At 37.9% G+C, this 25,825-nt stretch overlaps 1 protein-coding gene across 7 annotated transcripts in view; it reads right to left on the minus strand.

Moving 5' to 3' along the window:
* SMURF2 (SMAD specific E3 ubiquitin protein ligase 2) overlaps positions 1-25,825 on the minus strand; it is an 83,965-nt gene that overhangs the window by 20,867 nt on the left and 37,273 nt on the right. For 6 of the 7 annotated variants that reach the window (XR_012626035.1, XR_012626033.1, XR_012626034.1 and 3 more), the window contains 15 exons: positions 24,401-24,534; positions 23,138-23,203; positions 19,171-19,255; positions 17,784-17,867; positions 16,220-16,422; positions 15,963-16,047; positions 13,054-13,212; positions 8,529-8,739; positions 6,819-6,922; positions 5,179-5,293; positions 4,558-4,736; positions 3,940-4,077; positions 3,621-3,741; positions 1,987-2,188; positions 44-119 (listed from right to left, as the gene is read on the minus strand). Coding sequence is in view for 3 of the 7 variants with exons in the window: in XM_074847676.1 (XP_074703777.1) it covers positions 44-119; positions 1,987-2,188; positions 3,621-3,741; positions 3,940-4,077; positions 4,558-4,736; positions 5,179-5,293; positions 6,819-6,922; positions 8,529-8,739; positions 13,054-13,212; positions 15,963-16,047; positions 16,220-16,422; positions 17,784-17,867; positions 19,171-19,255; positions 23,138-23,203; positions 24,401-24,534 (1,962 nt within the window). In the remaining 4 variants the exon portion in view is untranslated. Of the gene's footprint in view, positions 1-43; positions 120-1,986; positions 2,189-3,620; positions 3,742-3,939; positions 4,078-4,557; positions 4,737-5,178; positions 5,294-6,818; positions 6,923-8,528; positions 8,740-13,053; positions 13,213-15,962; positions 16,048-16,219; positions 16,423-17,783; positions 17,868-19,170; positions 19,256-23,137; positions 23,204-24,034; positions 24,535-25,825 lie in introns of all 7 variants that reach the window. The other variant, XM_074847677.1, reaches the window with a different exon arrangement.

Genomic DNA, 25,825 nt, shown 5'->3' on the forward strand with positions numbered 1-25,825 from the left:
GCATTTATGTCAGGAAAGGAGGGGAAGAAAAAGAAAGTCTTACCAGGTATGAGCTTTCGGCAAATTATTAGTGCTGGCATCGATCTGGTGTATTGTAAATAGTCGTGGGCCTGCAGCACCTGAAAATTCAGAAAAGATCTCTAATACTACTCTATTGCATAATATGGTATTTCTTTGTTGCACTGCAACAACAAAAAACTAACTAAAACCACAAAAAAAAGAGAAGCTATGCACAAAGAAAGCTGAAATCGTAAACAGGCAGGAAAAAACTTAAAACTCACAGTGCCTACCAGACAGATTCCTCCCCTCCACCCACACAGGATAACCATGCAGTTATTTAAACCTTCGAAAGATAAACAAGAACAAAGCACTGATAAGGAAGAATAAAACACCTGTTTTACATAGTGCACTGTATAATTCTATACAGTTTTTAATCGAATTTCTCTCACCTTTCCTAGAGAACAAAACACATGCAGCTGTATTTGTCCCCATTTTATAACAGGTCTTGAGTAGTGGCCGATTCCATTCAAATTCAATAGAGAGGTCACAATACCAACTTCTTGTGATTTTGTTAAATTAATCTGACGATATAGAGATCCCCTTAATCTCTCTGCTAAAGAACAAAGACTGCAGGACAGCAGTCTTTTAGACTTAGTATACGTTGAAGATTTCACAAAGGACAGCAAAGGTTACAAATGCCCTAACCTTAGTAAAACGAATTCTTGCCTGTGTAAGCAGACATTAAAGAATATAATCCACAGTCTTTCTCATGGGGACTCTGCTGTTAAATGGGAGCTGCTTGTGCTGTGTTAGTGCAACCTGGTCTAAAACCTGACAACCTTTATGTCCAAATCTGTAGGAAAGGAGGCTTCATTTGTGCACAGAAATACTTGTTTTACTAGTTTTACTAGTATAGTCATACTAAAGCCTGCAGTGCAGCTGACATTAAACTGCTATTACTGCCATCACCATTCTCCAAACAGCTCACTATTACAGTAACAGCATACACATCAATAGTGGGGTTAATGTAACTTTTAACTATTCTGACAGGGTTAACAGTTACACAGTTTGTCCCAAGTCCCTCCACCCTCCGCAATGTTATTTAAACACCACTGAAAGTACCACACTTTGCTTAAAGTAATTGGGGTCTTAAAAAAACTCAATATTCCTGAGCTTCTAATGCACCTGAATATTTTTAGACCTCAAGAACAGAGGAAAAAGAAAACAAGGGCTTCTATCTGATAATGAAGGGATAACGAGGAAGAAACACTACAGCAACTGGCTTTTGTATGCGGCAGCTGTTACGACAGCATTTGTGTTCTGATGGAATCTTCTACCTGTTAAAATGGTTTATGGGCAATGTTTTCCCTGGGCAGTTTTCTCTCATCTTGTGAGAGGCTAAAATTGGATAACTATCCTTAACAGAGCAGTATGGGCTGCAGCCAGAGCTGCTACACCAGAGACCCAGAGCTTCAACTGAAGTTCAGAAGACAGGCCAGGTCGGTAATTAAGGTGATTGTTTCTGAGGCCTGGGCTGCCTGTGATTATGTCACTCTCACAATAAAAGTAGTCAGCATTACGCAGTGCCTCTGCTGTCAGAATGGCAAGAACACTGCATGTTGGTGTTTCTGGTCCCAGAGCTGTACAGGTGATGAGGGCTTGTAAAAAGACAGAAATTAAAAAACAGGTTTCTAGAAAAAACATAAGCAGAACCCCACCAAGATCTCTGCTGATCAGAACTTCTTGCCAGAGATGGAAGTGCAAAATTGAAACAAAAGAGCCATTTACAGCTGAATAACAAGGTAATAAACAACCACACAAAAAAAGACTATTTGTGATTGTTATTCATCAGACTATTAAAAAATCGCTCTGAAAAAGTCACATTACAGCCCACCAGCCTCATTTTCAGCTAATGTTTCTGTGATGTGTCCTACTGCTTCCTCCAAGTACAGGCACTTTGCAGTTACTTCTGGAGAAACACATTACCTTGTAATGCCTTGAAGCCCTGCAGAGGCACTCTGGATGAGCCAGTCACAAACTGGAGAAGTCGGGCTCTCCTCTCTTCATCAAAAAACTCCACAGCTTTCCAGAACCATTTCACGATGTTGCTGTCTGGGGTACAGTGTTTTAACCTAGTATTTGCCTTCCAGTCATTAACATCAATTTTTCCCAGTCCACAAATGATGAGCTGTAAATTTAAAATATAATTATTTCATTATTGATCAATAAAAATAGTTTTGGAGCTAGCCAAATGATGAATAACTGATTTTGAAAAAAATCGATAGATTTTATACCTAAGGCAAATTATAACCTCTCACTAATCTTAAGTAATGCAGAAATAAAACTTTTCTTTTTTTTTAAATCTTACTTTGTACGCAATCCACTTTTCAAATGGCCTCAATTCAAATTAAAAAATCAACAATTTTATAAGCTTATACAAAAGTGTCTTGAACTGTCAATTAAATAACAGAAGCACAGATCCTACCCATATGGAAAGTGCATAATCCACACTTGAACTCAGTATTTCTTTCTGGAGCATAGCTAAGGGTGTAGTTTGGCTGCTCCAACTCTGGACCCTCAAAAGTAATCTCGTTCTTGTCATACCACACACACATAACACAAATCAGACTTCTCTCCTGACAAAGAGCTTTCAGTGCTTCTAAAAATGGAGATCCACAATGGATCAGTTTAAGCTCAAAAGGAATATGATGATGAAGATTTTTTCTAGTGACTAAGAACACTGGATCTTCCCCTCTCTTATTCTGCATTTGCAAAATGATTCTGGGTTAACAGTATGGCTGGTTCACTGCTGTTGAATGAGAATATTCAGGCAAAAAGAAGAGCAATCACTAACATTCTAGTACAGTGAACAGAAGAAAAGCATGAATAATTTACCTTGTGGCCATTTTATATGGCAAAAACCCCAGCTCCACAGCTAACAGGCTGTATATTAGATTGCAGTTTTAAAACAAGCTTGGGATCTATGGGATTTGCCTTGAGAGGATATTGTTTGGATGCTGATCCTGACGTTTTGTAGCACATTTGTCGGTGACAGCACCAGACAGCACCTCCCCTTATGCTGTATTTACAGGGCCAATTTAGTCTGGCATAACTCAGGTCTGCAAAACCACACAGCTGCCCGACACCAGAGTCAGGGCAGTGTGCTGGAAGGGTTGGGAGCAAGTGGTAGGAGGTGGAAGGGAGTGACAGCCTATTTTCCTGGCAGCACTGAATTTAATATTGTGAAACTGCACCGTGAGAAATAGGCACCACCACCTCTGCTGGAGTAACACACTCTGAGACAACCCGAGGTCCTTGCAGTTACTTCTCAGTAGGTACAGCTGGGTTTTCAGGTACAGGAGAGGGTCTCCTCTTCCATCGCTTCTGCAGTTGCCATGAGACATCACCCTGAGAAACACTCTCATAGCTCTCACTGGAAGGTACACGCAGGCTCAGTGACTGCATGACCTGGTAACCCCTTATGCTAACTGTATTTCTTGCAACAGTGCACCTGCAAACCCCTAAAGCACTGGGGATACAACTTTGCACGTTACTCAGTCTCAGAAGAATGCCTCAGGCTTTTATTGTTACACTTGACGACATAACATTAGTGGACTGACCTCTAACTCTTTCTCATCAAATGTCTTCAGCAGATGTTGTGGGATTACTTCATTAAATCCCTTCTGTAGAGCCAGAAACTGAGCTTCAATTCCTCGTAAAAATCGCCAGTTTACATAAAGTCTGCAAGCAAGTGCAAATTGGTCTTGTGAAAGATATATTCAAATACAATAAACCTGCAATTTATCCAGCCAAAAAAATGGCCTGACAGGAATACACACACCACCACCATTGCACTACCACTTGGAAAAAAACCGACACCATCAACTAGTTCAAATAAGTAAGAGTTCCTCCCCAATACAGGAAATATAAAAAAACTACCTGACATATTCCTTTTTGTTTTCCTCTGTCACAGGGATGCTTTTCCCATTGGGTTTCAGTTCATGTTGAATAATTTCCCCGTATGCGTTGTGTTCTACACAAAACGTATGGTCCAAGACTCCTGTGATATCATTCTCACTGGTGGAAAGAAATAAGCAAGTGACTCAGTGAAAACATATTCTGCAAATATATTACAGCTGTAATAGATCTGACAGACGTCACAATTTAGTTTTTCAATATCATTCCAAATTACTGCTTGGAAGCAGAAAGCGAACACACATTTTTACTATGCTATATTTTAAAACCATTATCAAAGTTTCAATGTTATATTTTAATAACATGTTACTGTTAATAGTAGGCAAAATTAATAAATTAAAATGTACAGACTGAGCACTTTACATCTCAGTAAACATTTATCTCCCCCTGCCCCCCCAATTTGAATACCTTGAGCATGTTAAGCCTTAAAGAAGCTAAATTGTGCAAGAAATATGTTTCTTAAATCTGCCTGAGCAAGAGATCAAAATGCACTTCGTTTATTTTCAACTGGATTTAGGAACATTATCACATGTTAACTAAGACAGAATTCTAACATTATAAGATATAATACACAGCACGTACAGTATCCAGACTAAGCTGTTATGAAGATCAGGGTCCACCAATTCCATATCATCCAAAGTAATTGGCTTCCCTAGCAACTGCTTATAGAAAGGCAACGTGAAGCCCCCATCAATATAGTGTCCGTGAAACACAGCCATCCCCATTATCCGTCCAACAAAATGGAAATATGATAAGTGTTCCTAGAATAGAAAGAGGAGACTAAGCCATTCAGCTAATAAGACATCCAGGTAATATCTGCTGAACATGAAATAAAATTTCAACACAAAGAAAAAAAAAAAACCACAAAACAAAACCATATCCAGAGCTTTTTGTTTTGTTTGTTTTTATACACAGTACATTGAGTATATGGCTTCCAGTCCACAAGTCTTACTACTAAGAATCAAAATAAACTTAATTTCTCCCAAAGGAAACATAAATCAACATTTTACAGAAAATTAAGAACACATTTGAGAAATTTCTTTGATCAGTACTAAGAAGAAATTATCATATTATCGCACAGATTCAGTCTTTAGCAGTACTAACATGAGGATTAGGTTCCTAAGTCTAGAACACTCCCCAGATGATGTATTTCATTTCTAGTCACAAAACGATCATTTACAGAACTCATGTTACCAGTCCTACCGGGTTGACTGCAGAGTCTGGGTTGATTTGCAGGGTATAGATATCATCTCGGGAATATTGGAAGAGACCGTAATACGGATTCAACATTTCATGTGACAATAGGTAGAGCCACTCCCTGAAGAAAATAAAATAATTTATTGTGTAGACAAATGCATTCCTACACTGAGAATCTTTTCCAAACAGTGTGATTTTAGACATATGCATTCCTACACTGAGAATCTTTTCCAAGTAGTGTGATTTTTTTAACCTTACTGTTAAACGTGAAGGTAATGCTTAGGTAAGGCTGAAATCAGAATTATTTTTACTGGCTCAGTAACTACACAGCACCTGACAGCTGATGTATTTCCCAGCTTTCCAAGATTTTTCTCCAGGTCACCTATTTCCAAGAGAGTTTCTGACTACGACTCTCCTTCAAACATTACACGCTGAGACAAGACACTGTATTCTGTTGACTCTATATACACCTCAGAGATGTTGGAGTCAAAGCTTTTAATATAAACCATCTTCAGGTAATGGATATATTTACTTAAAAGTTTTAATTACATGTTCACAAATCAGTAAATAATGGTCTAAGAAGTGGGAAAACTTTTAACAATTTCTAGCTTGGTCTTCCTGTATTCCCAAATGGAAGATGGCAAAGGCTCCATGGCATACAGACTCGTAACAAAACCCATGTTGAAAAATACTAGCAGATACTTTGGAAAATAATGCACAATAGCATCTGTAACTTCTTTATTTTAAACACTGTTATTATCATCAAACAACTGAGTCAACAAGACTGTTTTACTAGTTATGGCTAATTAGCATGTTAAAATATTTGGGAATGGATGAAGTGAAAACTCCATTGGCCATTTGCAAACTCATGAAGACACATGCAACCTAACAGCCCAGGTCCCAGGGGTTACTTGCCATAAACCAAACCACAGACGCAGAAGATGGGCTGTTTGGGAGCATCGTCTGTACTTTGAAATGAATACTAATGGTAAAAAAGTGCAATGCAATGCAAACAATGAGTCAACACTCATTTAGAGTAGAACCACAGGCCAGAGGTGGGGAATATTTTCAGTGAAGTAAACCAGCACCTGTGCAGCTGGCCAATACAGTTCCTAATGCTGTTTTAATATGTAAAGAAAATCTTCATACAATCAATAAATGTCACTTTTTCTAAGCAAGTGAAAATAACCCCAGACTACTGACAGACTCAAGTTGCCTACTAACTGCTAGTTTTTAACATTTTGCTTCTAACAGGAGCGAGAATTTGCAGTAAAGCATATTTTTTTGATCAAAGTTCTGCCACAAAGCCAAGTATTTAGTGGTATAAATTCTGAGATACCCAAGCTTTACTAACCAAAGTACAGTAATCTCAATAGATACCAAAAGCCTGTCTCGCATATATGATAGATGTCTGTTACAATCTGTAACATGCATTTTGATTTGTTTCCAATAAATTAGTTTTCTTTGATGCAGTTTTTCCTTTAAAAGACTGTCTGAAAATATATATTCTTCTGACATACAATCTGTTACAGAAATAAATATGAGCAAGACTAATGTAAAAAGAAACAAAGCTGATACAAGGCTGGTTTAGGATTCAAAGCACAGATGTAGTTGGTGAGGGCAGAGACAGAGGATGGACTGTTTACCTGGCAACACCTCCATAATCAAGGCCTTCCTCCCCACGAAATTTTATCATTAATCGTTTCCACAGGTCTTTTGGCCTCATCTTCATGACTTGTCTGTAGGATTCCTGTAAACACATAGCACTTTCTTTTACTGACTGCTTTTTACAGACAAGAAGCTACGACTTTATTAGAAAATAGGGGAGTGTCAGACTCTGAGTCCAAAGGGGATACTATTAAAGGGGATGCCATTTTCCTAGATATAACCAGTTTCTCAAATCACAGACTGTTACTTAGTTTTCCACAAACATGATAACACTTGTCAAATAAAACAGATGTGAGACGAATCACCTTCGTTAAATTTCCAGAGGTGTACAGTGATCAGAACACTCTATCATTCTCATGTAACTTAAAATCTGTGTCAGTAAGTTCCTTTTGTTTTGCATAAAGGCTCAATTTTTGCAGTCTGAAAACCAACAGTGGAGCTTCTGCTCTGGGTACAACACATGGGCAAACGTTCAAGAAGCATCTTAAGAACAGAAGCATCAATGTCATCCCAATACACCTACAGAATTATTCCTATCAGTAAGACTTCACCAAGAAGACATAAAAATAAAGCTGAAAGAGGCAAACCAAACGCTAATTGTTAGAAAGGAATTTTTTAAAGTTTGGTTTTTATTTATGTCTGGTATCGGTGCCCCAAACTTTGGCTTTGCAGAACAGAAGAGGTAGGTGTGTCTGGGACCCAGCATACTCAGCTTAGTTTTCAGAACAAGAACATTTTCGCTACAGTACAGCAGCCTTTCCTCCCTTTCTTTTTTAGTTGATTATGAACTGATTTGACTGTCTCCAAAGGGAAGACCAACACAAACCTTTCTTGGCTGGGAAAAAATGTGACAACACAGCGGGGCCTATCACATTTGTGGGTAGGGTAAAAATGCAGCAGGGGTGGGTGGGATGGGTGCTAAAGTTCTCAAGAAGACAGACTGTTCTCCAGAAAAAGCCAGTGAATTGTAATTGAATCAATTCAGCAGAATTCTGCTGAATAATGTCACAAAATAAAATGCAGATATCCCACTGTGGGCATCTTGGGTCATTCAAAAGCCTAGACAATTCATAAAATCAATCTGATTCTGGGGAGAGGAAAAAAAAATCAACCCAAATTGAGACAGATTTTGACCCAGCGCTGAGGGATCTGGTGGAGTTGAGAACGGTCAGTGTGAGGTTAATGGTTGGACCAGATGATCTTCAAGATCTTGTCCAACCTAGATGATTCTGTGATTCTGTAAATAATCCAAACTCCAACGATGAATGCTATTCAATAGTAATTTTACTGATGTTACAATAGATGAAAGATCACTAATAATTGTTTGGTTTTCAAATTGTAACAGTCCCCCTGTAACAGACATCAGTGTTCTTATATTCAAGGAAGAAGTCAGCCAGTATCTTCAAATACTTGAAGTGCTTGGACTCCTTCCTCAGTCCCTGACACAGTCTGTGTATCTTCAGCCTCGTTTTTCTTCTTCTGTACAGGGTAAATACATCTACTTTAAGTACACAAGTGTTCTTAACATTCCCTTGAAATGCTTCCTCTTCCCATTCGCCACCGGTAAAATTCCAGCTTTAACTCCAGACTTCAAGATTTCATCTAACTGAATGACTTCTTTAGACAGTTATGAACACCCCTCCTCCCCTTCCCTCAATGTTAAGAAATGGGTCAAATTCTCAAATTACCTCAAAAATCTCTTCCCTGGAGACCTCAATACGACAATGGCCAGCTTGAGGTTGCTGCTGTGACAGCTCTTGCCTCAGGATCTTGAGTTTCTGCACTAGGTCTCGCTTGTACCTTGGCACAGTCAGACACTCTGCCTCATCTGGAAGCTGACACAGGGACACTACCTGCTGCTGCTGCTGGTGTTGCTGATCTTTAAGTTGATTCTGGCGGCTAGAAACAAACACAGCTGTTTGCAGATATTCAAGTCACATGTCCCCTATTTTCTTCAGATGTTTCTTAAAAGGTTAAATCTTTGTAACTAAACTACTTTCAATTTACTATATTATTACTGTGATTACACTAAAAATGTCCGGATCTAGTAAAAAATAAATTCAGAGAGATTTTATACTGACTAAAGACATATGCTTCTGTCTTTCTTGGCAACTATCAGTTGTTTTTAGGGTTTGTTATTTCTATTAGTACTACTCTACAAAGTACGTCAAAGGTTACAGCACTATATAATAAGGTATTATCCACACAATTTTACTGCTAAGCTGCTGACACTGAATTTCTCAGATACCATTTCCGTATTTCCTTTGCCTGTTTTGCCTTCCTCCATTTTAAAATTCAGAGATCTGCCAAACACTATGCCTCTAATCTACAGTCAATACCATAGTCTGTTTTAAATGGCTTGTCTGAAAAAGAGTAAGCTTACAAAAAGATGTTTGTACTGGCAGCTTGGGAAGGACCTTGTCCCTTGTACCTGGCCTAGTCTGGACCACAGGAATGTGGGAGTTCACATGTAACTAATTGGCACAGATAAACAAGTATTTTTACTAGCAATTCTAAGAGATTTTGTAAATCTAACTTCTTACTAGGAAAAGTAAATTAATCGTGTTGCAGAGATGTCCTCTCTTGTCTTGTTTCTTGTACACAGTAAGTGGATATTTTTATAGCTTTTTAGTATGGCATTTCCAAACAACACAGAATAAAAGCTGTACTCTACCTAAACCATGAGAAAAATATCTCTGTGTGGAACACATGAGAATACCCTAAATTTACTGGATAAATAAAAAAGGTTATTCAGAATGTTTTCTGAATAAGAATTTCAGAAATAAGAAATTCAGAATGTTTTCTAGTGGAATGTTAATAAATAGCTTTTTTCAACATCAAAGACCAAAAAAATATTAGATGGGACCAAATACAGTTTTAGTATATTTTAAAATTTCAGCCTATTGTCTGTTTTGAAACAAGGTCTACTAGAAAGCTCTCCCAACCAACCAAAAATCACCTCCAGCAGGCTTTCAGCACAGGAACATTCAGAAATGGCAATTAAAAAAAGGGGTAGGGGGTTCCCAGTTTGCCTTGTGGTTCTGAATAGCTATTCTGTTATTTGCAAACCTTCTATTTAAAGCAGTTTTGCATAAACCATCCTCAAGGGAAACTAACATCAGGTGACCAGGAAATCTTTATCAGTAGTCTCACAAGCCTAACATTTAGAAACCCCTGCAATGGCACACATTGTAGATTACTTCAGCAATAACTCAAAGCTTAATATCACTTAATAATACCTCTTTACTCCCGGGCTCTAAGATGGGAATAGCGCACAAAAATCCTACTCTGTTACTATGTCCTAGGACGCAGAACTTCAGAAGTTAGCTTAATGAATGCTGTTCGTTTCACAGTGTTACACTGTTTGCTTCTGTTGTTTCTTTAAATAAGGCTACCTTAACTTTATTTGCAAGCTGTTCACACTGGTCTTACAATAAACTACTGTCATTTTAAGTCATTCCTGAGAAACCAAGTCATTACAATAATTTAGAGACACACACTAGATGTGGTTCCAGAATACGTCTCTATGTCATTTGTGTTACGTGCATGGCAATTCCTTTTCACTTGTGATTAGTTTTAAATATGAATCTCACTAAAACTGTATTTGCTTGATGTACATATTAAAGCAAAATCATCGTTCTATCTTCTGAACTTTCTAATTCCATAAGGACGAGCAGGTGAAAATATTCCTTGTATATGCCTACCAGAAGGTCATCACTATATACTGACGTGAGCATATGTTCATATTACCTTCAAGAGTAAAAAAAAGACACAGTCCCCTAAACACAAAGCCAGTCAACAGCAGTCTTAAAGAAAATGTAAGCTTTGAAGTGAGCATGAACTTAAGATCTATGCATCCATTGAACCAATCTAAAATGGGGCAGTACTAGGAGAAATATATAATGCCACCCTCCATATCAGACTAGAAATATTCAGTGCAGTATTAGCTAAACTATTTGCCATGCTTAAAGTAATTAAATTTAATTTCTTAGTTTGTTTTCACAGCTGAATGACTATGCTTGATTCTGTATAATGCTTTAAGAACCTAAGTACTTCTCAGGTGCCATAACTATCAAAACCTGTCACAAACTCTTAGTCAATATTTTCACACAGAACTGTGTAACAAGCGTGATTATTTTGATAACTTACAGTGTCATCACCGGAAGAACAAACTGCTTTACTCAGTTCGATAGAAAAGTCAGTATCACTGAAAATAAACTTCTTGTTACACCTTTGAACCTAAAGCACTATCACATCCATCCCACCCAAATACTAAACTTATTTCTCAGATAATGTACAAAATGACAGGCCTAAGGCAAACTTTTTTTTTTTAAAGAACAAATAAGGAGGTGGGCTTAAGGCGGGGGGTGGGGGTGGGGGGAGAAGATTTCACATATCCTGTTTGGTGCAGTAAAAGAATAAACACCAGAAAAGATTTATCAGGCAGCAAACTTTGCTGATGACACTGTTGGTTGAATTTCTGAAATCCTTCCCTAATGAAAGACAGATGTACAAATGAAAAACTTAAGCACACTGTGGTAGTACTTTAAGTTTAAAAGAAATGCAAAATAGTTCTGTGATTCTGGAACTTGAAAGTCAAATTGGATTTTCTAGATAACAAAGCTAGCTATGTATTTGCCCTCCACAATACATGTAGAACGAGCCACTGTGACCCTCCAGCCATTTAAAAATAAACCTACCTGTGAAAGACAGTTTTTCAAATATTGTCCAGTTAACTGAATTTTCTACAGTTTAAGAATTGGACTGTTGTGGCTAAGAGGGTCTGATGCTTTTCTTTGGGTAAAATATCTAAATCTGAATTAATTTAATGAACTTCTCTGTGTTTCAAACACAAACATGCTCCTCCACTGATAAGTTTTTTCAAGATCATGTTCATTTGAAACTACCAATTTAAATTCAGCTAAATTAGTAATGATTTCTTTGTTTTAAATTAAAAAAAAAAATCTAAAAGTGTCTGGATGATGGGAGCTTACTGAAGTTCTGTAGTACACACATATATAACCAATGATTTCTCTAAACAAAATAGATATTCATTCGTGCATAGACTCTTCTCCCTCTTAGAGTGTTAAGTTCAAATGTATATTGGCAGACAAAGGCTAGCCAGCTTTATGTATTACACAAAAGATATGTTGACCTCCTGGATATTACTTTCCGTTCCTCTGTTTTGTCTTTTCAGTGCTTGTTCCCATTTTCCTTCCTTCAGCTTTTCTTCCCAATGATTCACTTCCTTAAAAGGACTATTCCTCCTACTTACTCCTTGCCCAGGGCTGCATGACTTTCTATCTAACCAACTCTCTTCATTGTTTCTTCCACTTAACACCTACTCAATACTTTACGGGTGTTTTCCAAGAGTATTAAAAGGTGTTAGTAGGAGAAACAAGAGAGTCAAACTCCCAAATAGCTTGGACCAACTGATAGCCATGTCTACGCAAAAAAAAAAGAAGAAATGTTTGTTTGCTTTTTGTTTTCCATTTTTAGTAGAAAATTCCCCAGTGTGAAATGAGTGCCGAGGGAATAAAAACAAGAGCCAAAATTCTTTTGAGTTTCCCCTTCTCTTTTTAAAAGTGCAGTATGAAAATGTGGTATCAAAACACTAAGGCAGAAAAATACAGTTCCTATTTTATTATTTTTGTAAAAAATCCGAGTTGATTTATTGGGGTCTTATTTTGAGAACATCGCAACTAGTCCTACTCTAAAACTGAAGGTAGGAGATGAATTATTTCTCCTTTATTCCAGAATGGTGGGGTACTTGTGCACCTTTAGGTAACTCACCAGTATCTCACTGGCTACTGAACGCAATCTCCTACTTTAAAAGAAGTTCTCCATAACTGAAAGTAGTATGAAGTATAAAGAAAAGGAAAGAAAGTGTCTCTCTCGCTGTGAAAAGATTCTATGGACCAATCTTTTCCAGCAGACAGCACTTGCTTCCTCTCCTGCTGCCCCCAACTCCTGGCATCACAATAGCCACATTCCTGCCTAAATGCTGCTAGAGATTTTTTTTTTTAAAGAAATATCAAACCTGTCTTCTTTGCTATGTAACACAGTAAGTTGGTAGTATGTTAAAGAACAACACTACTATACTTTAACTACTACTGAATGGCAGAATACATCGTGATATAAAATCTAGCACCCCTCAAGGGTCACTTTCTTTCCTCTATTACACTCAACATGTGCCTGAGACTTAAGACTTACTTTAAGACTAAATGCAAGTTAGCAGATAGGCGTGGATCTGTAAACTGCGTTGTCCTGTTGTTATGGTCAACAAAATAAACTCTGCCTGTTGCTGTATTTCGGATCTCCCATCCAGGAGGCAGTGGACCAAGCTCTTCACAATTGATGTTGCTAAGATCCCTGTGAAAACAAATATAAAATGAAAAATACCTCAGCATTTGGCCTCTGAGCCAAACAAGCGTAAATGTAACAGAACAATTCCATGAAGTCTGAGAAAATGTATTGTTTCAGAAACTTGATCTGTTCAGCTGGAATCTCTACTCCCAAGGTGCAAGCCCACCAAAGAAAAAACACACACCCCTGAACACATGCCGTGGGGAAGAAAAATTCTTATCAAATAACCTTCATTTTTACAAACTAACTTCAGATGGTAAATTAATACAGGCTTAAAACAAAAATAAAGACCACTGCCATATTTGCCAAAATGGAATTGCAGTTCTACACCAATTCTGATAGAAAACATTTTTAAAACAACATTAGTCATGTAAGGAACTCTGAATCACACTTTAAAAAGTCCTACAAAACAAAACTGTAGTTCTGAAGAGTTATACTTTCCATGAAGAATTACACATGGGATGTGTGTATGGCACAGTTTTACCCCAAAATCCCAAGTGCTGGTGGGAAGGAAACAGCTCTCTAACAAAATATTTCAAATAAAATATTATATTAACAATGACTCAGCTCCGCACTGAGCAATGGAGAGATAGCTTAATTGGTCTCAAGAAAATTCTGCTGAAAGTAGGAAGATGTAGATTCATTCCAGAGGTTCACTGAAAACAAATATTAGTCTTCAAAAATGTACACTTACTGATTCTTCATGTATATAGTTCACACCTCAGATACACCTTTAAAAAGAGCTGCACTTGACAGTGTGAGGTAAGTGTTCAGATCTCCCAGTATCAGGTGAGTTGAGGGGAGGAAAGAGCCAAGGGACAGAATGGCTAAAAAGATGCCTTCTGCAGGGACTCAAAGGCTGAGAAGCCACTAATGGAAATAACAAGGCTCTGGGATTGAACTTCTGCTGATACTGCCCATATACACCCTCTGCTGAACTTCAGGGCTTACTTTTATTAATTAAATGACTGCGGCATATTAGCATAAAAATACAATATTCCTTAGAAATGACACAAAACTCTTATCCTCATGCAAACAGCCAAGTTTTGTTCTCGGACACACTCATGCAGATTCTGCTGCCACACCTAAGAGCAGTGCTAATTTAGATTTCATACAAAACTATTACACCGCAAACTTAATGATTAGATTTTAATATTTTTTTTTTCCAGAGAAGTCCAGTTTCTAGCTTTGTATAATACTCAAGTCATGGACTTCCTAATGCACAACTGCCAGCTGTATCACACCCTCAAGCCTGCAGATAATGCATCAAAGCAAAGTATATTCTCGTAACACAAAAATAGTAATAAAACCAAAAGAATCATTCAAAAATGCAATGAAGTTATGGCCATGAGGCACTTTGTCCTTGCTGGGATATCCACTTCCATTGCAATGAACACCAGCAGCAACTGACAAAGTTGCTACAGTTCTCAAATGCCAACACTGGCTGCCAGGGTCAAACTACACACGCTATTTTACACTAGCCACAGACTTTAGGAGGAGGCAATCATTTTCAACAGGATTTCTCATTTTTTTAAAAGAGCAATCAGAAGCTAACAGTAATTTCCATTATCCTTCTTTCCTTTCAAACACATCAGAAATAATCACATAAACAATCACGTACAATATGTACACATGTGTATTGTGTAAATAAGGACACTAAACTAAAAGGACACTTCAGATTTATTCTCTCTTCAGTGCTGAGATAGCTGCAACAGAAATAGCAGTTTGAGAACTTTAATCACAGGTCAGTCTCTCTCAGCTTCTCTATCCATTTGTCTCTCTCCTCCATATTCTTTCCTATTTATAGGCTGCTAATGAGGTGCTTGAAAGCATATATGATTGCTCAAGGAATATCCACGTTAGAGCATTATAAAGAAAATAAATATTCATTTTGGCTCTGTAACAGGAAGCCTGCTGTAAAAAAACTTGTGCATTTTTAGATGTTTGCTACCATATTCAAATTTTTAAAAAATTTTAGATAATTTTTAAAAAAAAACCCATCACCCTGGCACTTCAAACAGCTCACCATTTCTGCTTCCAGGCTTTTTATGACCCAGTGTCTCCAATTAGTTTCTTAAAAATGTACCAAGTTCCCCATTCCTTGAGTAAATTATGTTTGGTAGTCTGAACATGGGACAATAATTCTCACAGACAAATAAACTTAAGCTAATTCGATGATGAGACTGTAGCTCACTACAAATAGTAGTAAAACACACAAGGGCATCCACTAGATTTTCCAGGTTTTCCCCTTTGTCTGCTCCTCCATCAAAAATGATCACATTTGTCCAGTCTATCTGTCACAAAGTTCGTTTTTCATAAATATATGCTGTCAATTTCTCAAGTCTTGTTAACTTCTGAAGCCTGAATTAAAAATCAAAACCAACCCAGTTTTCCCTGAAGTATCTCAATAAATCTAAATTTTTGAAAGTGCTCAGGATCCTACTTTGTTTCATTATTTTTCCAGAGTATTAAAACCTGGACTTGGCTATAATTCTATGCAAGATCTAGAATCAGTTAACTATAGCTGTTTTCAAAACACCACCATGATTTATTTCTTGAATTTCCATCTTTGCATTAAAATAACAACTTGAAGAACTGAGGAAGAGAGACTAATTTATTTTGATGAATGACTTGTTAAAATGACATATTAGGGGCCAAGGGTCAGAAATACAGTATTAGACAGAGAAAACTCTGAGGAGAGTACTGCTTAAACTGTTTTGATTTGCCACCTTAAGGATACTTCCATTGTTTCTTACCTAGGTACTCTTGGATCGTGCCACGTGCTAACACCAGTCTGAGTATGCAGAAAATAGACCTGACCCTGCTGAGTTGTCCTTTGCTCTGTGAAATCAAAATAAATGAGTAACTATAAGAACAAAAACTGCAACGCAAAACACTCACAAAGACTGATTTCCCCAAACTAAGGAATCAAAAGGATCTTACATACAAGAAAACACAACCCATTTTCCCAGTTTCTTGGGACCTACAATTAAAAAACTTTTAATTTGCATACCATATCCTTCAGGTAAATCAGGAGGAGTGTGCAAGTGTGTCCTGCTCATGTAATTTCTGTGCCTCTGTGACCTGACTCTCCTCTCCGCCAGGCGGGGATCCGACGACTGCCCGCAGGTCGCACCATTCGTTCCTGTAATTGGAGTGTTCTCGTCCACAAAACAGCTCAGCGGTCTGCCTGGACTGGAGTATTCAGATGCTGGCCTGTTGGAAAAAACGTGAAAACTGCATTGCTGACTGGACACGGGGCTACACAACACACTGTACAGAAGCTTCACCTAAGAGCTCTCAGAAAATCTTTGTGGACAGCGGAACTGAGCAGCTGTCTTGTCGAGCAGGATACCTCAATGACAGGCAGAAAGCTGCTGTTCTGCACTCAGTGGTTCATCCCGGAGTAATGAGTAAACCCCCTCAACTTCAGGTCTGACCTGACACTTAGTATAGGATGCTGCAGGATCAAGATCATATCAAATGCTCACAGGATTAGTTTCTTACACAGAGTGCCAAGAGCAAAATTATTTTCTTTTTTTTAAATGAGCATCATAGAGCTCAAACTTTCTCACCTTGTCTTCATATAGCTGAGGAAGTGATTAGGCCTTGTTATTCCTTCTAATTTTTAAGGAAAGTTATAGGCAATGCTGGTGAAAAAGGGCTAAGCATGATAAAAACCAGTTGCTCTTAAGAGCTCGACTGCAAGAGGAAACATTGAATTATGTGGGTTTGTATCTCAGTGCTACTTTCAAAAGGATTTAAAATGGGTTAAAGGGGGATTGATAAGGATGCAGGAAATTCCCCTAACAAATAGATCTTGCATTTGTTTTTCTACTGTAAATGTGTCTAGAGCTTAGAATAGGTATTTTAACATACCAGGAAAAATACAGATAGGTAAATTAAAAAGCTCACTTGAAAACTGCAAATATATCAGAGCTGGCAGCGTTAACAGTACAGATTATTTTAAGTCAAATATATCCATACAGAGACTGCAATAATATTTATTGAGGATGGAAGAGACCGTCTGCAGGCACAGACGGTCTGTGGAAGAGTCTGAAAAATATGCAGTGACACTGTCTACAATTCAGGTAACAGCAAAACTGGTTTGAGGAACAGCTTCACACCACACATCTACAGTTATTAGAAAAGGTGATCGTAATGATTTTGAAATACGCTCTGTAACAATCAGCTTTAAAATTTCTGTATTACATGGTCATAGCATGTACCCAGACAACATCTGTCAGCTATTCGTGATCTCTTTTCTTCATCCCTTATGATGTCTGCACATTGTAACGTCTGGATTTATAGAGTTCTATCCTAGCAGCTCTATAAGAAAACAAAGATGCCAGTACGAGTGAGGAAAAAAAAAATCTAGTCAGAATGATTGTTCTGAGTTAAATATTAGGTAGACTGAAGGAGTTGGATGTTAGAGAAGAAATGCATACAGTGTTTGCAGAGTGACTCTGAGGAATGCTGAATACCCATGTTAGAGCCACTTAGAATCACTTGTGCTCAGCACTCCTGGTCAGCAAGCAAACTTCATCACACGCACAGCGTCCTAAACAATTTCTTACCGTGTTGGTCGCTCCCACTGAGTTGTTCGTGTAATATGATTTAAATACTGGATCCTTCCAGAAGCAGTCCTCCTCTCCTCCCACCTAGAATTCAGACATTGAGAGATAAGGCAACGAGCGGTATTTCCAGGAAACCAGGGCACAAAATGTTTCCAACATAAATGCCAACTCAGGAAGACTTACACTATTATGAATCATGTTAGCTGAACAAGGTAACAGGAAACAACTGAAAGTTCAACTCAGAATTGATTTTACGTATTCTTCCCTTGAAACCAGGCGTACCATTAACAATCTCACACCTTCATATTCAATAACTATTTGAATTATAATTAAATCCAAATAGCCATATACAGAAACTCTTGAAAACATCATGTTTAATAATGTATTTAACTTTTGACCACTGATTCTAATAAGTGCTTTCATAGATCTTCATGCACTACTTGCTTTCATTAAAAAGTCACCTTCAAATAACAAGACTTTAATTATGATCACTTTTACACTCCAAAATACACAAGACTATACAGCTAGCTTTGCAGTTACACAATTAAGTAAGCAATATTTATACAAGGAACATTTGGAAGTGAAAATTTAAAAGCATTTTCAAAAATGTTTTTGACTTCTCCAGACTCCAAATTAACAAAAGAATGCTGTTTAGGACTTAGATGATAATTTATATTTCAAAATTCATCATCTAAAAAATCAGTTTCTCCTGTCTTTACCTGCCAAGAATCACATTCAGAAGGTCTGTGTTTGCTCTGAAAAAGCTGATGACAGCACCAGAACCTAAAACAGAGCATTTTTCTGTATTCGCTAAACTGGTTTAGGTGTTAATGATGTCATTAACTCTCACAGGGACAAATCAAAATCCTAAAGCCAGCCTTTGGCAGGTAAATACAGCAAGAACTCAGGCTCCATTACCTTTTCCAATCATGTTTTCTTCGCTGTGATTTACATGGAAGAAAAAGTGATCTATTTTTATAATAGCGTATGCCTCTGCACAGCGCTGAAGAAGGCAGCCAGGCCTGTGTGTTCACTGCCTTGCTACGAAACTACTATATGGATGAAGTCAGTTTGCTGGCTGTGATTTAACATTATATTAGTTTATCAGTTCTATAATTTGAAAGGCATATGTTTTCTCAGACAAGTTTTTGGTTTGTTTTTTTTTTTTTTAACACATTTATTCATATATGCCACCTCCTGTTTTCCAAGAAGAGGCAAGACAAGGGTCAAACTATCCTGTGTATCTCCTCCTCCTAAATTCAAAGTGGTAGAACTCTGAGTGCGAGAATAAAAATAAATTAAGCTATTTGTACACTGACTTGTCATTACTACAGAAGGCTGTTGTATGAACTCTATTGTTGTTTACATCACAGTGATGTCAGCTTACCCATCTGGTAAATCATTATCAAATAACCGACTGCAATCCACAACTTGTCCTCCTGTGCCTATTCGGTCTCTGGACTGAAGACTTACTATTAAGATAATAAAAAAATTATTAAAGATGTGACATCTGAATGCAAATTACAGTTATATTTGAAAGAGAAATGGTACAACTTGAAGGACTAAACTGATCCATGTTCTTGATATTTTTTCCTTCCCACAAATCAAAGAGTTACACACAAACAGTGTATGTTTTCACACATGTAATTCTCTACATCTTCAAAAAAGTTAGTTTACAAAATATGAATGCAAGTTAAGGCAGGAAAAGAAGTTAACTCTGAAGCTATCATTAACTTTTCTCCATACGAGATGGACTGTGACACTCATCTGGTGGCAGCAGGGTGGCTAACCTCATGCGTTGCTGGGACAGCAAGCAGGGCAGTGCTGGTGCCTCACTTGCACTGCTAACGGTAGAACTGCTAATAGAGCTAAAATACGAAATTCCTGGATGTATTTGACTCCTCCTTATGTATTTTGTGTACACATGGGATTCAACACACATGTACACACACGCAAAAAAAACCCAGGCAAAATTTACTCCTAGAAGCACTACACGTTTGGTTTATTGGCTTCTTTCAAACAGCAGTGGTATGAAGTCAAATGCAATTCTCTCACAAAGCAGTGCTCAGCACCCTGAAAAGCCCTTACTGCCCTCAACAAAACCGTATCGCTTTTTTAAAAAATTTTAATTTTTATTTTTTCCATGTTTCATTGTAATGGATATTTATGCCTGAAGCTTTTGTACTACGATTATGAAAACAAATTTTTTTAAAGGCAGCTTTTGTTCCCAATATCATAATTTTCAAGTGTCCAATATGATAATTTATGATACTTGTGTTCCTGTGGGGTTGGGGGTTTTTTTGATGTTTTGTTTTGCCTTTAACAATAAAATGGTTGCTTAAAAACCTCAATACGTGCTGTGGCACACATTTCTTGAGGTGGCACTACTGTACCTCTGGACAACTGTCTTCAAGTCCTATTTATGGATGCAGTAAAATAAACTTACAGACCTTAAGCTAGACACAACCAAACTTTTCTCAAGATGACAAAGTTAAAAAAGATGTAGTAGTACTGGCAGTTTTTGCCAGAGTCCAAGTTTTCAACAACAACATGTTTTGAAGCTTAGGATTTTCAGCCTCCAACAGATCAACCCAGGGAGCCCTGCAGAACCTTATTGCTTTATTCCTAATCAATATTAACTCCTAGTCTTCCATGAACACTAACACTACAAAGCAACTTCTTAGACGGAAAGATTTAAATTTAATTTCAACCAAAACAAAATCTTAGCTGATGTATTTATTCTGCAACAAACCCACACATTACAAGTTCACATTGTTGCATGTAGGCAAGGTTTGGCAAGCAATACACACAGACAAAAATGAAACTGAACAAAGGCAATTACCTCCTCTTTGCCTATGTGAGGATCAAAATTTGTGCACGGCTTCATATTGTAATGAGTAAGGACTCATTTTTTCTGCACCGCCACATCAGAAATAAAATGGTGGCACAGAAGACAGCTGCAAGATTAAGACACAGTTCAGGTGCCCTTTACATCCACTGCTCACAAGCATCCCCTTTTCTTCCCCCCTTTGAAGATAACCCCAGGTATTTAAAGGATCCCCTTGCTCTTTGTCCCAAATTATAAAGGCATACCCACTGTGCACTTGATTTATAAGGTTATCATTTGCTGAAGGTATCAATTACATTTTAATATTGTTTTCCAATCTTGCATAGCCTCTTAATTTAAGCCAGTTTATCATTAGAAGGACTGAGAGTCTATTTATAACTTATATTATCTTCCTACTTTTAATCAAGATTTCTCCACCATGTAACTACTGCAGTAGAATTATCTAGTTTTACTTAGGCTCATTCACCCATTCATCGGATGCCATTAGTGAAGAAAGATTAAAATATACAGAAATTAATAACGACAATTTAAATTAAAAAAAGACAGAAGTCTCTGGAATCTTACCAAGGATACATTAAATTAAAACACAGCCATGACTGAGGAAACCTGACCTTTCTGATAACAACAGCGGAAAGCAGAACATACAGATTTGTTCTCAGACTCCGCTGTAACCTGACAAACTCTGTTTTTTCTAGGTTCAGTGCACAATCCAGCAGCTCCTGATAATTAGGGACAGCCCCAGCAGCATGCCAAAAGAGCTAAAGCTGCTTTGGCTATGCCACTTTTCATGATCACATCAGGATAAGCCAACTGGTCAGTCTAGTTTATGGCCACAGTGCTGACTAGTTATCTCTGACAACTAGTTATCTCTGAAGTGTATTTGCCATGCCCACACTGCATGGTATTTGCCCCAGGCTTTCCACCCAGCATCCCAAGAGCCTCGAGACCTTTCTGCTTTGGGGTGGGGTTTGGGGGTTTTTTTGCTTGTTTAATTAACGTTAGCATTCTCAAGTCATGATGACAAGGATGCATGCTGCATACTCTGGAGGGCAGCATGAGAGCACGTCAGGGTGTGAGGGTACAGTCCCTGCTAGTGTCATGTCTGAAGGGCTGCTATGGGCAGAGCAGATCTCTGCTGCTCAGAGCAGACCCTGAACAAGCTCTCCTGTCAGCTGAGCTCAGCTTCCTCTTAAAAGGAAGCCCACAAGCAAAGTTTTATGCATACAGCATGGATAATCAGGGGACCAGTATACCGGCACAAAACCCAAAAGCAAACCAAACTGACAACATAACACCTAGAAAACCTAAACACCTTAGAAAACTACTTGTTTTATCCTTCTCTTCTGTGCAAGCTCACGTGGAAAACTGAATATTCAAGACGGTCTGAAGTGTCGGCAATGCACTTACGATTCCACATTTCTACCATCATTTGACTCTTGTGCCACCTCACTCTTAACACTGTGCAAACACTTGCAGATCAGATGCTAGACAGATGGTTAGAGCAACATCAAGAGGTAAAGTCCCAGGTATTATTCAACAGAACACTTTGAGAAAAGCAAACAAATGCACTGAAGCCCTTATTTGCTGACTGATATTTCAATAGTTTTCCCTGGCTGACAAAACAAGAATGCTGCTTGGATATTATTTGAACTAGGAACTGAACGTAAAACTGAGCATGCAAATTCACCTTTCCCCCGTGTCCAAATATTCTTATTAACACCTTGCCATAAAAATAAAGATCTCTTTACCCTGACCAACTTTTTTTTTTTGACTTCTTAAGTGACCTACTGCAAAGGCTGCCTTCTGAAACAACTTACAATGCACCACCAAGAGAGTGCTTATGAAGTTTTTTTGTGGATACTGGTTTTTCAATGTGCCAGCTTCTTTTTAATTCTTAAGTTATTTAAGGTTTAGGAGTTAGCAGAATGACAAAGCACAGCTTTACAGAGATTGGTGACAGACTTGTTAATAACCCGTGAAAACACAAAATGAATTGACCAAGTCATCCCAGACAGCAATTCACTCCTGTTACAGCAAGATGTTTTAGCCTTTTGCAAAACCTACAGGAAGCACAGCTTTGCTGGAACTCTCCATGGCCAAGAAATTTGTATTCGTATTCAGTTTTTCGCAGGGAGTTCTGGTTCAAATTGTCACCATTCTTTACAGTGAAATTAAAAACTTTCTAAATAAATTTGGTATTATCTATGGTCTTATCTGTCCCAACACATATAATAATATCTGGGGGGGGGGGTGGGGGGGGTGGGATTTTTTGGGGGTGCTTTTTATTTTGTTGATTGGGTCTTTCTGGTTTTGTTTGTTCCGTGTTTTTTTTTTTTTTTTAATTCTCTACATACACACTTCTAGCTTGAGCTCCAAAAGGCTCTGGCAGTAAACACTGAATTTGAAAAAAAAATAATTTCCATACAGGAAACTGACATATAGGAAGAGTATTTCTATAATTACTATTAAGCTCCAAGAGAACTAAAAGATAAAAACCCTTACTTACCTACTATCTGTCCTCTAACAGTATCGTTGTCATTTGGCCCAAGCTTGCACAGATCCAACCTCTGATCTATGAAACAAGGACACAGAGCCCAAGTCATACAATATTCTGCTGCCTTTGAAAGGCTCACTGAAGTACCATCAGAACAAAACTCAGCCTAACGTAAGATAGTTAAAACTTCAGGAGATGGGGGAAGGGAAGCAAAACTAAAAATCTTCAGCCAAGACTTAATTTTTCATAATTTTAAATCAGAAAACAAGACTAGAGTACTTTTGATTTAACATTTTTCCTACTTCACAAAGCTCTTCTGCTGAATAGGAAATGACATTATCCTAGATTGGATGTCTAACGTGATTGTAACAAGTATTTTGAACTCTCTTCCCTTGTGGAGACGAGCCTTTGTCATAATCCACTTCCAGTTCAACACTCGTATTAGTACAGCACAGAGCTAACCTGCAGCATCAATCCACATGTTCCACACTAAATAGAACTTCATACAACTGAGCCAAGCGCAATGCACTGAAGCACTAATCCAGTGACAAATATTTAAAAATGAGAACTTCAGTTATGCCTTTATCACCAAGGAACCTGTTATTTATGGTAAAATCACAACGCTTCTCTACCACCATGTCACTTTTTTCTTTTCTTTCCTTTTTTTTTTTTTTTTAAGTTATCTGTATAGCCAAGCACTACTTTTGCATCACAGTGCAGCAAATCTTGTTCAGCAGTAAATGGATAATGAGAAAACAGCATCTTACATGTTAATTAACTTTTGAAAAAGTAAATATGAAGTGCTCAGAGTGTTATAAAGCACTTGATATCTTACGACAAAGTTCACTAATTAATTTTGAAGGCACATTAATTTTTAAACTACAAAATTTGGCTTCAAGATAGATTTACCTTTTTGTTTACCCCTTAAGACTTGCATTTTTGAAGGTCATAAAAAGATAATTTGGAAGTAATTAGAATCCATCTTCCTTTGGAAGTGCAACACAGTAAGTTCTGTCTTGACAATCCGCAACCAGACTGCAGCACTGAAGTTACCACTGTCTATGGTAATGGACAAAGGAGTTGAAATGCCAACAGCAAGTTACACTCTTTAACCTACTTGTGCTACCCTCAGCCACAAAACACAAACTACCAAACCAGTTGGAATATACAAGCTTTACAAAAACCAGCAAAAACCAGTTAACTGTCACTCTTCAAAAGTCTGTGCATGAAAGTTTGGTCTGAAAGAGAAGAAACTCTAGTCTTTAGCTTACTTACAACCAGTGTCTTTAAGGCGGTTGATTGCGTTTGAAAGAAGTCTCACACAACCCAGAAAACCAGCTCCCTGCTTTTTATGAATTTTCTTGTGATTCCACACACTGATTGTTATTGAATCCGACTTCCCAATATATCTGAAAAATGTAGAAGAACAGTACTGTGAATGGCACTTACTGAATACTTTGAAGATGCTCCAGAAATCACCTTGGGGAAGAAAAAGATTATCAACCATTACATTAAAAATTTAACACACACTGTAGCAGCAAGAGCCAGTAAGTCATCTTCAGATAAGATGTACACATTATACTTTAATGAAAGCATGTCTTATGAAGGAGTTTACTTGAATACAAACTAATCTAAAACCCTGATTCTGGAAGAAGGCATTCATGTGAATCCACAGTCTCCCGAAACCCGTTTAAAACAGCAGCATGAACAGGCTCGGGGCTAGCCCGGTGACCACATCTCTTCAAGCAGTTACAAACGTGCTTAGATTCATGCCTAGGCTCAGCCTAACCAAAGAGAACGGCAATGCTCATGGCAGCGTGTGTTTGTGAGCAGCGCTAGCAGGCAGAGCGCTTCAGATGCCAGGACAGAGACTATCAGTTTAGCATTCCTTTCCAGCACTTCATCTGCTGCTGCTTTTCAGGTTACTCCTCCAACCACTGGCAATGCAAGTCACCCTCACTTAGAGCTCTTCCGAGCTCTCAGGGGAAATATAAAGCAAACCTAAGTTACGCATCTGCAGTTAACAAATTTCTGGGAAGCCAATTTACTATTAAGAAAGCTTCAGAAAGGCCCTGTTTATAACATCCATTACATATTATGAATGTGACCCGTTACAAAAAGGTCATACAGTATCTTGGTTGAGATGTGCCACATTCCCCTCCTGCTCACACGTGGACTGCCTCCTCACAGCATTACCACAGAAATGCTTCACAAAACCTAGATCTGCATTTCACCAACTTGGGGAAACCTGGACACTGTGGGCTATTTTATTCTTGCTTTTTTGTTTGCAGCTTTGTTCTTCAGAAGCAATTACTTTGTGAGCTAGTTTTTGTTTTCAAAACTTTCAGGGGACAATTTCAAAACACCTAAGATATATCAGCTATTGCCAGTACTGAATTATTACAGTTATTTCAAGCTGAGGAAAATGAATTTGTAACTATGGCTTGGATGCCAAGAACTGCTTGTAGTTCTCCCTTCCCAGACCACAAATTCTGGCCTTCTGCAGTTTATTTCCAAGCGCTTTTTTGTTTGTTTTTGAAGGAAAACTGATCAACTAAACTCAACCAATGTCTAAATACATCTCCCCCATTGACTAAGACTTTATCAGCTTTAAAACATCTTAATATTTTCATAAAGATAGAAATGATACTGTCAAGGTTGGCAAACCAAACAGTTGAACTAACTGTCATGGCTTAAAAT

The sequence above is a fragment of the Strix aluco genome, chromosome 21 (genome assembly GCF_031877795.1).
Source record: "Strix aluco isolate bStrAlu1 chromosome 21, bStrAlu1.hap1, whole genome shotgun sequence".
Taxonomy (NCBI): domain Eukaryota; kingdom Metazoa; phylum Chordata; class Aves; order Strigiformes; family Strigidae; genus Strix; species Strix aluco.